We start from the raw sequence: 12,484 nt of genomic DNA, 5'->3' as shown, positions 1-12,484 counted from the left end.
GAAACAATTGTTAGGAGAGGGTGGAAAGTAAGATGGAAGAAAGAGATATGAACAGAGGTACAGTAAAAGGAATGAAAGGGCTTTCAGCTAGGGCTGAAGAGATGCTGCAAAGAACCTCAGGTAATGTCGACAGTGCACTGCCACGAGGTGCACTGACGGCACTAACCCCCTTATGGGGATGGAACTTTTAAAGAAAGATTAGGCGAGCAAGAAATAAAACTTACTTCCTTCTCTCTTCTGCTGGGAGCTTAATATCGTTCTGCATCCTAACGTTGACCATATCCCCAGGAGTCCCAACGAACCCACCGCACGCTCCAGCAAAGCCCGCGAGTAACACCCTCTTGTGGAATGGCAAAGGTCCACCTGAAGTGTCTCCGAGCTGTTGTTTCGCCACCTGTGCAAAATACAATGACGATGAGATGACCGCAAGGGGGATGACTGACTGAATATAATAAAATACTTCTGAGTTTATATCGAGATCTCATTGTTTTAAAGTACAGTATAAGTACAATATTGGCTGATGTACATGAAAAGCATTACCTAAACATTAAGAATATCACATCTGCAAAATGAAGGAATTCTTGATAAAATCTTTAAGCAGGAGGTAGTCTATTAAAAGTCTAATTTTGTTGCTCTTACAAATGTATGCACTGATGCAAGGAATGCTAATCACACACTGATTAATGCAAATGCAGAGCATATTTCTGACACTAAGACTACGTCAAGAGGCATCATTATGTAACCTTATTTTTCTGAATCAGGACTTCAAAGTCCAATACAGACCTACATTTGCATGAATGATTTTTCAAAATAGCAAAAACAATTTTTCAGACATTTTCCTGAGCTTTATCAATTGGGCATAGTAAAATATTAAAAAATGCAAAACTACTTCTATAAATGGAAGGTTGTTATAATTTAAGGTCCAAGAAAAGGAAGCAGTGTCACCTTCACTATAATCCTCATACTAACTGACAACATTTTGCTTTAATATATTACCTTTGCCAAGATAAAGAACTGAACTGTTTCCATTTTCATTTGCAATAAACACATTTAGTGATCATAAATAAACTGTGCTAATGTTGTGTTTAATGGTCGTGATTGCTGCCTAAGTAACTGGTCCCACTGTATGATTTTAGGTGCTTGTTTCTTCAGCTGTGACTGCAAGACAGATAAAGCAACTGCTAACAGTCTCTTGCAAAATCCCTAAGCAATGTTACATGTGCAGTTCCTTGGTGCTCGAGTGCTTTAAGAGGAGTGTACAGTACGGTACTATAAAAATTAAAACGTAACAGTTAGCATTAACCACGTACCATACCATATGCTGGCAATGTACAGAAAGCGGTAAAAAGAAAGTCTGTATTTAATAACCTAAATTATTAACCATGAATCTACACAAAACCTTCTGTGGTTGCCCTACCAGTTCTTTACTCACGTAATACACTATTAGCCTACAACTTAACACTATAAAAGAATATTTAACTAGTCTTCAGTAGCTACATGCTACTAGTAATTCAATAGCACTGTAAAAGCTTAAAACTACATATAATTGGTGCAACAAATAGCCATATTTGTGAGTACTGTATTGTCTATAATTTTGATATAATTTTGATATTTTTCTTCCAATTTGTAATTTCACTTTCCTTAATAAGTGTCCTTTTTAAAAAATCCATGGTAATATGGTTTTAACATCTATCATAACCTGCTGTTCCTCAGTATAACGGAGCCCAGATTTGTCATTCTTTGCCATGTTTCCTCCTTATTCGCAGCAAAATATCAAATTTCAACATATTTATAATCTAGAGCATCTACGTTGCTTCCTTCCTCTTAACTAAAGGACGATGGTTAAACTGCAAAAGTAAATTAACCCACTGAAGTATACCACTGGCCCATTACAGAAATTACAATCCTCAAAGCAATGAAAATCTTTAACAGCTGAACAAAGCTACAGTAGTGGTGTTTTCAAGAGTGCAATAAGGCTTACACAATGCCTGTCACTTCCAATCTCATGTTATATCAATGATTGTTATTCTAGGGTACATATTAGATTTATACATCAAAAAAAAGGATAAAACATAAAAAAATGGATTTAAGAGATAAATAACCATACAGGATTTATTTCTGTTACCAAACTCATTAAATCGGGCAAAATATTACTTAAGTTATCAAGTTTTTAGTGTGAGACATCTTTTGATAAGGTATGCAAGGTACCATACGACGACAAGAGACACACAATCGGCAACCCCGATAACTTCTCCTGGAAGGACTGTCATTCCTCCAATCCTTAACTGGGACTAAAATGCACAATGGAGAAAATTTGTCTATTATAATCAAAGTCCAGATTATTTTCCTAACCGGCTGGTATCAGGATTCTCCATGTCATTCACGGAAGCTTAAACATGGTAATATAATCTGCACCAAAAAACAATATGCGAAGCTGAAGCCGAGTGAATTTCCAATGGTTGCATATTTCGCAACCGTTGGAATAAAGCTACAAAGTAACCACAGACAGTGAAAGCTGAAATAAAGGATAATTTGCCAGCAAATCAATTATTGTGCAAGGCACATGCATTTCACAAGGGTGAGGTGGAGTACTGATCAGGTCGAGCTAACGGACAAGCGAGTCTGACAGCGTTTATCAAGCTGGTTGTTGAATTAAAATAACGTGCCTAGTAATATCTTCATGGAGAGACTGAAAGGTGACGAACATTAGCAACGAAATGAATACTAGTTGCATGACAACATTTTATGTTGCGCATCAAGTACCTGCTTACTTTTGGAAACAGTAACTCCATCCTCATCATTGTAAAACCCAAAAATATAAATACATGCCATGCTTCTTAAAGTCGCAAGCACGGACACCTGGCTAGTCCTGTCTAAGATGGCCAAGGAGAGAACAGCCACTCTGCACCTTCATATTAAGCTGGAAAAAGATACATTAACTTGAAGAAGAGTGCCATCTTATCTCAATGCTTACATTAGCAGAAATCATCGGAGACCTTGAGGTTATGGTTAAAGTGAAGCAATTGTTGGCACTGTCACTCAACAAAATCTACTGCTATATTAGAATGCACACTATAAATCTTTATTAAGCTATATAGAGTAACCATATGGACAGAGGTCCATTAGGAATGCATTTCTCTTAAGTGAATATTGACATTTATGTTTCAGGACCTACTATATCCAGCCTACATCGCTAAAAATACTACGTCTTGTATCACAGCAATAAGATGGTGACTATTAAGCCATACTGACAATTAACACTACAGTACTACCTTTCTTCACATGAAAGAATGCAATACAGGAAACCTGTATCAGTGTAAAATATAAACGTTACGGCTACCTGTCTAGTATCCTAGTAAAATAAAAAGTAGAACAATACTGTATTTAACTTATCATTGATGAGTTCCACACCTAATCTTTCTTTACCTTTCAAGAAAACACATAATAAGTGTATATCAAATATTCAAGAGAATTTGTACCTATTTTTAACTTTGTTTTCATGACCACAATTGAAACATTTCTTTTAATATGTTTCCCACATAATCGATCGGGACACATCAATGTTTAACAAAAATGTAAAGTAGATTTAAAATCTGACCAAGTCAGTACCAGATCTAACTGGACGTTATTGAATGTCCTCCAAGATAAATGGTTCTGTGAGTCGAGTCATTATTATCTAATATACTACGTACCATGAAATGTATTCTGAACTCAAGTTATTCTACACTGTGATAAAATTCTGACAAATTTCAGCACTATAGTAAAATATTAGAGACATATTAATAAAAAATGCATCACACAGCATCAGATTTCCTCTAAGCCAGGTCAAAATGAGTGGAACTTTGCTCTGAGAAAATAACTCTTAAAGAGTAAAAAAAAAAAAAAAAATTACTGCAAATGCCATAGTATATAAATTACAATTGGAGCAAAACAAGAAACTGAAAAACATCCTCAGCTCTCTCAAAATAAAAATAAATTTCATTTCCTGACACGCATGCAAGAACTGATTATGACAAGTCACAAACTGCTTTTACAGCCAGAATCTCTTACACGCAGCGACAAGCAGCTCGAGTTATTCCAGTATGCAAAGTAAAAATGTTACAATTTTCCTCTCCAAAAAATGTGTCGAGGTCCTTGCAAAATATCCTTACAAATTTTCAAGAAGTATCATCTTTAATTTATCAAGAAAGTAACTTTTCATGAATTAGGGAATGATACCCTCAGTCTCGGTCTTTTTTTTCTTTTTTTTTTTTAGAAAACTGACCCTATGACATTCCAATGTTATCAACTGAAATCATCAGGCTCTCATTCAATAAGGTTCTGATGATACTGCCAGCCCTGTAACATTTCCAGTTACCTTTCAACTTATTTTCACTTTTTGCTGTACCGAAATTGAATTTCTGAATATATTGAATAAATTACAAGTATTCAGCTTCATATTGATGCCATAACCAACATTATACAGTACCACACAATTCAAGAAATTCAAGTACCTGTAATGCTATGCCTGTAAGTAGGAAGTGTGACACTTGCCACCAAGATTTTGGGACATACACCCCCATAAATCTTATTAAAAAGTTCATTTGTTCACCTAAAATGAGTGTGATTCTGTGATACTGAACTTACAAGCAGATGTATTGGAGCCCTCAACTGAAAACCTATGTATCCGGCCAAACCCTACTATTTTTTTTTTACAAGAAAGCTCTAGGAACTCAAACGAAAATACTGAAATGAATTTTCTTTAAGTGCACAAACTGTTCATCTATTTCCTTCTAAAGGAAAGCGAAAAGTATTATAACAATGTCCCATATCTGGAAAAACATTTATTCAAGCCTTTGGCAGAATGATTGCTGGCTAGGGTAAGCTTAAATTCATGGTCAAAGAAAACCTGCAGTTTCCTGCTACTAATTTTAAAACCTAAGAGTATTAAAGGGCAAAAAACAGAGTAATCACTCTCTAAAACATCCAAACAATAATTTCAGCAACCAAAATAATCTTCGTGGATTAGCAGTTGTTTCCAATCTCATACTTCCAAGTAAGGTCTAAGAAAACGAATCTCAAGCTCACTAACATCATAAATGATAACATGCTTGGCCTAGAGGATTTAAAGGAACTACTGTATATACATACACCAATTATTTTCCATGTCTACTGTACCCTAAAGGTCTTGGTAAAAACATATTATGAAAATTTAAATTGATATTAACAAAATTTCTTAAACAGTAAACAAGAACTAAACACTTGACAATAAAAGAAAGCTCACCTCATATATACCAAATCGTGTCGTTGAGTAAGTGAGCTGCCTCAGCAGAGAGGCTGAGAGACCATTGTACAGAGCCAGTAAACCCTGACTCCTTACAATGTGGACAGCCATCTGACCTCCACCCATCGTAGTCACCTGCTGAGTTTGCAGATGAACCTGTGAAAAATAAAGCAAATAAAAGTAAGTATAATATAGTAACATACAGTACTCATAACACAGAAGAAAATCATAGTCTTAAGTCCGAAACAATAATGTACACTGTGCAGACACTACCCTACTTACGAACAGTCAAGTTACGAACATTCAAAAATACGAACAAACGTGATCGTAAATTAAAATTGTGCTCAGTAAGAAACAACTGTATTATCATTAAGTTTTATGCATCATTTATAGTAATACAGTACTGTACTCTATAAAATACAGTACTGTGCTGTTTGTACAATGTACAGTACTTTATTGGGTTTTAGGATAAGAAAACATACAGTACTGTATTGATTTGACATCACACTGTACTTAAGTAGGTGTGGAGACCAACTTACAAACAATTCCAGATACTAACGGCTGTTCAGAACGTAACTCACTTTTACGTAGGGTAATGTCTGTATTGTATTGTACAAACTGTACAGACCTACTGTAGCTACATTACCTTGAGCAGATCAAGTGGATGAGTGCAACACGCTGCTCCGCAAGAGGCCAAGCCTCCAAAGTACCACTTCGCAACCCGTTGCTCCCCCATCGTCCTAACGAGTGGCGCTCACAAGTGCTCAGCAATATGTAGCTTGATATGTGAGTTAATGTGTACAGCTCCCTGAAAAACATCACAAGTCCATTTCACTTGAAAGTTTAGACATGGCTGTTGATGTTATTGCACACTGCATTTGTCCTTCAGGGTGAAAATTATTAAACTGGTGGTCCTGCTAAAAGTTTACAGACAGCTTTGCAAAGCCATTACAGATATCAAAATGAATTTTTCAAGTGCGAGTGTAATGAACAACAACAAGTATTGCTAAAATGAGAAGCACAAAGCATTAATGTGAAGAGTTACACCAATATAATACAACTGCTTCATTCATCAATCCTGAAACAATAATTATCCTAGGTAAATTACACCACTTGTGGAGGACTCCAACCTGTAAAATTCTTAATAACTGTAATAGCTTGACTGTGAACAGTAATTCGCATCCTAGACATTACATGACAATCTTTTCCCAAAGATCATGGCTTTCCTGTTACCACTTTCAATGACAGGAACGGTTAAGACCACTTTTTCAGCAACAGGGACCTTTAAGACCACTTTCAGCAACAAGAACATTTTTAAGACCACTTTCAGCAACAAGAACATTTTTAAGACCACTTTCAGCAACAAGAACATTTTTAAGACCACTTTCAGCAACAGGAACATTTTTAAGACCAGTTTCAGCAACAGGAACATTTAAGAATCTTTAATCTTGAGCTGTTCAAGTGTCAAAATCATCACTAAAAAGTCATAAAAATTTAAATTTATAACAAGAGGTTTTGAATGCACCAGCGCAGCTGATACATGACTCAGCCTTCACGAAGCAACAGCAAAATCTGGGACCCAGGAAGCGTGAAATAAGCAGCACGATGAATCATAACTGCTTTCTTTCCATTTTGTAAGCAGTCATAACCTGTATTTTACATTAAAAGACAGGGGTTTAGACCTTTGGAAGGTAATTCAATGAATTATCTAAAATTGTAGAATCTCATAGCTCCTAATATATGCATACAGTACATATATATAAAATTCTAACTGCACTTATTAGCAAGAAAGATAAGCTTAAAAGCAAGTTTACATGACCTTTAACTGTTATGTAATGCACTTTTCAAAGATAACAGAATCTTGAAGTTATCATGAGTATTTACATAAGTGATCGAGTCTGTTCTTACTGATAAGGAAGCTCCCAAGAAACATGGATGCCATACTAGTATAGAGCAGTTGCTAATCAACTGTAAAAACATCAGAATGGTCTCATAATAATTTGAGTTTTCCCATCGCTTTTGAGACTTTAAGGAAAGCTTTTGTAAATGTGTACAAAACAGTGAGATGGGATAGCTTCTATTTTTGTATTTTGTTTTTAACTGTGCCATTCAAGTGACAGTACTTCTTCTTGTCCATAATGACTTGAGCCTATACCACAACAGAACATCTTATTTACAATTTCATCAAAACTAACATTCATTCAAGCTCATGTTTGACAAAGTTATTCAACAACTGTGCTCAATATATTCTTCCCATGGCTAAAAAAAAACACGTGAATGTTGTCATAAAGTTATTCATATTTTTATTAGCTAAATATGGGTTTTCCTGACAGCTTTCAATGTTATTTTGATACTGATGAATAAGACATTTACTGTATATCCCCAACATACATTTATAGCCTCTCAGGCTTCAAACTTTCCCCCTCTCTCAGTAGCAACCCATACCCTTGAGGGCTAACTTAGGTTTGGGGAGTTCCATGGGGGCTACCCCCACCACCCACCGGGTCAGGCTCAAGACCTGTCTTCCTAAATTAGGTTAGGTACTGTGAGACCGGTTTTTACTGGTTTCCAGTCTTCCCCAAAACCAGCCACCGGTTTCCCACAGTGGTCTGACACCACAGTTAATTAAACGAGGTGTCGTCACAGGCTTCCAACAATTTGGAACTGAGTGACAAAGTTTGTCAAAAACACCAAAACTGTCTTTAAAAAAAAGGGGGACTTTTGTCATCCTAGAGATATTGGAAATGAATAAGATTTAAAAGGAGCCTGAAGATAACTCGGTAAGTAGGCCTACAGTAGGCCTCGTTCATGAAGCCTATTGGGAAATGGATAGGCCTACTGCTTGCTGGGCGACTTCAAATCACCATTTTATAAGATGGGTGTCATATGTAAGTTTGTTCTGATATACACTGCATCTGTGGAGGCCTCCTTGCCTGGTATACAGAGAGAGAGAGAGAGACCTAAGCAAGTACATATTAGGAAAAGTTTTTGATATTGTATTTGTGGATGCATTCTTGAGGTCTACCTTGAGAGAGAGAGAGAGAGAGAGAGAGAGAGACAGAGAGAGAGCGCTAAGCAAGTACATATTAGGAAAAGTTTTTTGATATACATTGTATTTGTGGATGCCTGGTCTACCTGGAGAGAGAGAGAGAGAGAGAGAGAGAGAGAGAGAGAGAGAGAGAGAGAGAGAGAGAGAGCAAGTACATATTAGAAAAGTTTTTTGATATACATTGTCCTGGATGCCTGGTCTACCTTGATAATATCCAATGGGAGAGAGATTGAGCAAGAGCCTGAGTTAATTGTTAATATCCAATGGGAAGTATTGAGCAATAGCTAATCTTAGCCATCTACAATAAGCACGAACAGGTGTGCCACGTGCTATAGTCAGAGAGAGAGAGAGAGAGAGAGCCATACGTCAATTAATACCTTTTAATTATCACATCCATACAGTCACGTAGCCACAAGGCTCTTTTTCAACTTAAATCGTACTTTTATCCCTTGTTTTATAAGTTTCTAAGACATTTCATTTAAACACTTAAAAACTAAACTTTGTAATAATAATAATAATAGCAAACATAAGTGATATTAAATTGTACAATTATTAATGACAATTGTTCTTCATTAACTGCTGACAATAAGAGGTAGTTGTTAGACATACTTACGAGGTCACAGACTAAACTTCACTTTTATATCAATTATATCACACAGAAGGCTAAAAATCACTCACTAATACGAATTAAGAGTGACTAAACACTCACTTAGAACACGGAGACACCGACGACACACCGCTTACTAGCTTAGATAGTGCCACACTCGCAATACAGCTGTAGAAGTAAAATACAGTGAACTACCCATATGGCAACACTGCCTTGTCAACTTGGAGGACGGCCAACGTCAGCAGAACTTTATGGAAAAAAGTCAATTATCCTCTTTAACTACAAAAAATATATTAAGATAACTTTATTAAATTTGATTAGACATTTTAAACAGGTTTTTAGCGATCTATGAAAACTGTAAAACGTATAATAAATGGTAACCGATAAATAAACCACTTGGCAACTTTCCGTCTCACGCGGCCACACCTACGGATTCAGCCAATCACAGGCCTCCTAGGACCTGACGACAACGGACCCCTTTACAATCATTCGATAATATTCCGTTGTATTCCGCACAGTTACTGCATTAATTCATTCGGTCGTTTTGATCACAGGAAATACGAAAGTTTATTGTAACTGATACAGCAAGCGGTGTATTATACATTAACTGTGGAGCAATTAGGCAAAACGGGTTCTAAAATGACGAAGCATCGTCTGAATTTGAACGCACAGACGTACGAGAGCGGGTCTCAAGGTTACGGCATAAACTTACGAGATTAGATAACATGATGTAAAGGTTGTTGTGTGTGAGTGTTTGTGCGTGTGTGTGTGTGTGTGTAACAAACAATGGGGATAGAATTGTTTGTCCCTTTATTGCTGAAGTATTTATATACAGTATATATATATTTTTAACGAGGCAAATTAATTACGTTATTGTGGTACAAGCCACTTTTCTGCCAGCTTTTCACAGTAAAGAGGCAACAATTCCTTATAAACAACGTTTGTGTGTTTGTTTGTTTGAGAGAGAGAGAGTGTGTGTGTCGTTTGTGTTCTTTATTTCTGAATATAACTAAAGTATTTGTCATATATTATATATTTTTAACGAAGCAAAAATGACATTATTGTTGTAGAGACAACTTCTGTGTCAAATTTTCACAGCAAAGTGGAAACGGTTCCTTGGAAAACACCGTTTTTGAGTGTTTTTGCGTCTCTGCGCGTGTGTATGTGTGACAGAAACAGAGAGAGAGAGAGAGAGAGAGTGTTTGTGCTCTTTGCTACTCCAGTATTTGTAATATATATTTTTAACGAGGCTTAAAAATGACCTCATTACAGTACAGGACACTTCTCTGTCAAATTTTCATGCCAAAGTGGTAACAAACTCTTGTACAACACCGTTTGTATGAGTTTGTGTGTATGTGTAACAGAGAGAGGGAGAGTTGTTTGTGTCCTTTAACACAAGGAAATTTACAATATATTTTATATATATATATATATATATATATATATATATATATATATATATATATATATATATATTATATTTCTCACAATGAAAGAAATATTATTACAGTACAGGCCATTTTTTGTGTCAAATTTTCACAGCAATGTGGCATTAAGTCCCTGCACAGTGTCACCGCAAACCGTTACTGCCTGTAACCACTACTGTAACTTATCTCCATCTTCACTTTATCTGTTAGTACAGATACAGCGGCTACCTACGCCTTTTACTTTCCTTAGTTCACCGCGTCCACATGGGCGCCAACTGTCCTAAAATTAAACGGCAAATTCTGAAACTTCCTCTTTTAGACTTTTTCACAAGGCGAGTCACTCATGCCAAGTTTGAATGTCACGAGACATCACCATGACAGAAGAATTTCTGGCTGGGCTCTCTCTCTCTCTCTCTCTCTCTCTCTCTCTCTATCTTCTCTCTCTAGTCTTTACATTTACACACTTTTACATACATTTACAAACACTTACATTCATTTACAGAGTCTAAACTCTGGTATACTTTCACTGTGACAAAATTAGTAAAACAAATCCTGTATAAAATATGGCTTCAGGGAACACTATCAATGCAGTTTCTTGCTGAAAACTGAACCTCAATTTTGGATGTCATGCATTTACATACATTTCCATACATTTACAGTGTCTGAAACCTGGTTCACTTTCATGACAACTAAATAAATAAACGAATGAATTTACAAGGCAATGCTGCTCAGAGCTGGCTTCAGAGAGTACAAAAAATGCAGTCACTGTTATATGCTGCTCAAAATTGAACCTCAGTTTTGGATGTTATAAATTGACTGTACATACATTTATGGTCTAAAATCTGGTTTACCTTTACTGCAACAAAATAAATTTAATAAGTACACCATAAAGATAATTCCGTTACGATATGACTTCAGGAAACACTAACAATGCAATCCTTGTTATAACATTGCTCAAAACTGGGCATCAATTTTGGCTGTCATACATTTGCATAAATTTACATACTTCACAGAATCTGAAATCTGTATACTTTCACTGCAACAGAATAAGTAAAATAAATATATTATGAAGGCAATCCTGTTCATGATATGGCTTGGAATTATAAGGAAGGGTGAGCCTAAGAAGAGAGCATCAGATTTTGAATTGGGTCTGGAATGCGATTTGTAGGCCTAAGTCAGAAAACACGAACAATGCAGCCATATTGTTCTACTGCTCAAAGTGTTACCTCGATTCGAATGTCTGTAAATCACTGTACGATTATCCGAGTCTCTCTTGCGCATGCGTGCATGCAAGAATGCCTCACTGGCAACACGTTTACACCCCCTTACATTATTTTTTCTTAATTTACTGCCAAAAGACCCATAGAATGTCAGCCATTTCGAGAATACTGTGTTATAAAATATATATACCTCATTCATACTGCATAAAGTAATGTAATTAAGTGGACGTCTTTGAGTCAGACTTCTTACCTACATAAAATAAACTAGTATATTATTATTATTATTATTATTATTATTATTATTCTTATTATTATCATTATTACTCAGAATATGAAACTTATTCATATGGAACAAGGCCGCAACACCTAGAATGCCTTTAGGCAAGGTCTATGCACGAGAGAGAGAGAGAGAGAGAGAGAGAGAGAGAGAGAGAGAGAGAGAGAGAGAGAGAGAGAGAGAGTTTTCGCAACGACAGAGTTCCACGAAGACCTAAAAAACTTATGAGCCAAAACACGTGTTGCAAAAAAAAAAAAAAAATGTTTTAAATACATCAGAATACTGGAGATAAAAACATCAGTATTACACCATCTATCTGTCTTGGTGTGTAACAACGGCCAGTGAACAACAAGGTCACTTAGAGAGAGAGAGAGAGAGAGAGAGAGAGAGAGAGAGAGAGAGAGAGAGAGAGAGAGAGAGAGAGAGAAATTTGCTTTGAATGATGAAAAATTGGCTCTCAAGCCAAGCATTGGGGCACTTTCAGCCGATCAGCGGTTGAGAGAGAGAGAGAGAGAGAGAGAGAGAGAGAGAGAGAGAGAGAGAGAGAGAGAGAGAGAGAGAGGGGATAAATTATGCAAAGCTATTAAATCAATTAGGGGTCAAATCAAAGGCATTTGGAACTATATGTAAATATGTATATG

At 36.2% G+C, this 12,484-nt stretch overlaps 1 protein-coding gene across 6 annotated transcripts in view; it reads right to left on the bottom strand.

Moving 5' to 3' along the window:
* The window catches only part of Dic1 (Dicarboxylate carrier 1), a 28,858-nt gene that overhangs the window by 4,716 nt on the left and 11,658 nt on the right, over positions 1-12,484 (bottom strand). For 3 of the 6 annotated variants that reach the window (XM_067081632.1, XM_067081634.1, XM_067081635.1), the window contains 3 exons: positions 5,910-6,071; positions 5,264-5,419; positions 225-394 (listed from right to left, as the gene is read on the bottom strand). In XM_067081632.1, coding sequence (XP_066937733.1) covers positions 225-394; positions 5,264-5,419; positions 5,910-5,999 — 416 coding nt within the window. In that variant the 5' untranslated portion in view covers positions 6,000-6,071. Of the gene's footprint in view, positions 1-224; positions 395-5,263; positions 5,420-5,909; positions 6,072-8,925; positions 9,162-12,484 lie in introns of those variants that run through there. The other 3 variants (XM_067081631.1, XM_067081636.1, XM_067081633.1) reach the window with 3 other exon arrangements.

The sequence above is a fragment of the Macrobrachium rosenbergii genome, chromosome 37 (assembly GCF_040412425.1).
Source record: "Macrobrachium rosenbergii isolate ZJJX-2024 chromosome 37, ASM4041242v1, whole genome shotgun sequence".
NCBI classification, from domain to species: domain Eukaryota; kingdom Metazoa; phylum Arthropoda; class Malacostraca; order Decapoda; family Palaemonidae; genus Macrobrachium; species Macrobrachium rosenbergii.
The sequence above is the reverse complement of the archived record's forward strand: the minus strand, read 5'-3'. Positions and strand labels throughout refer to the sequence as shown.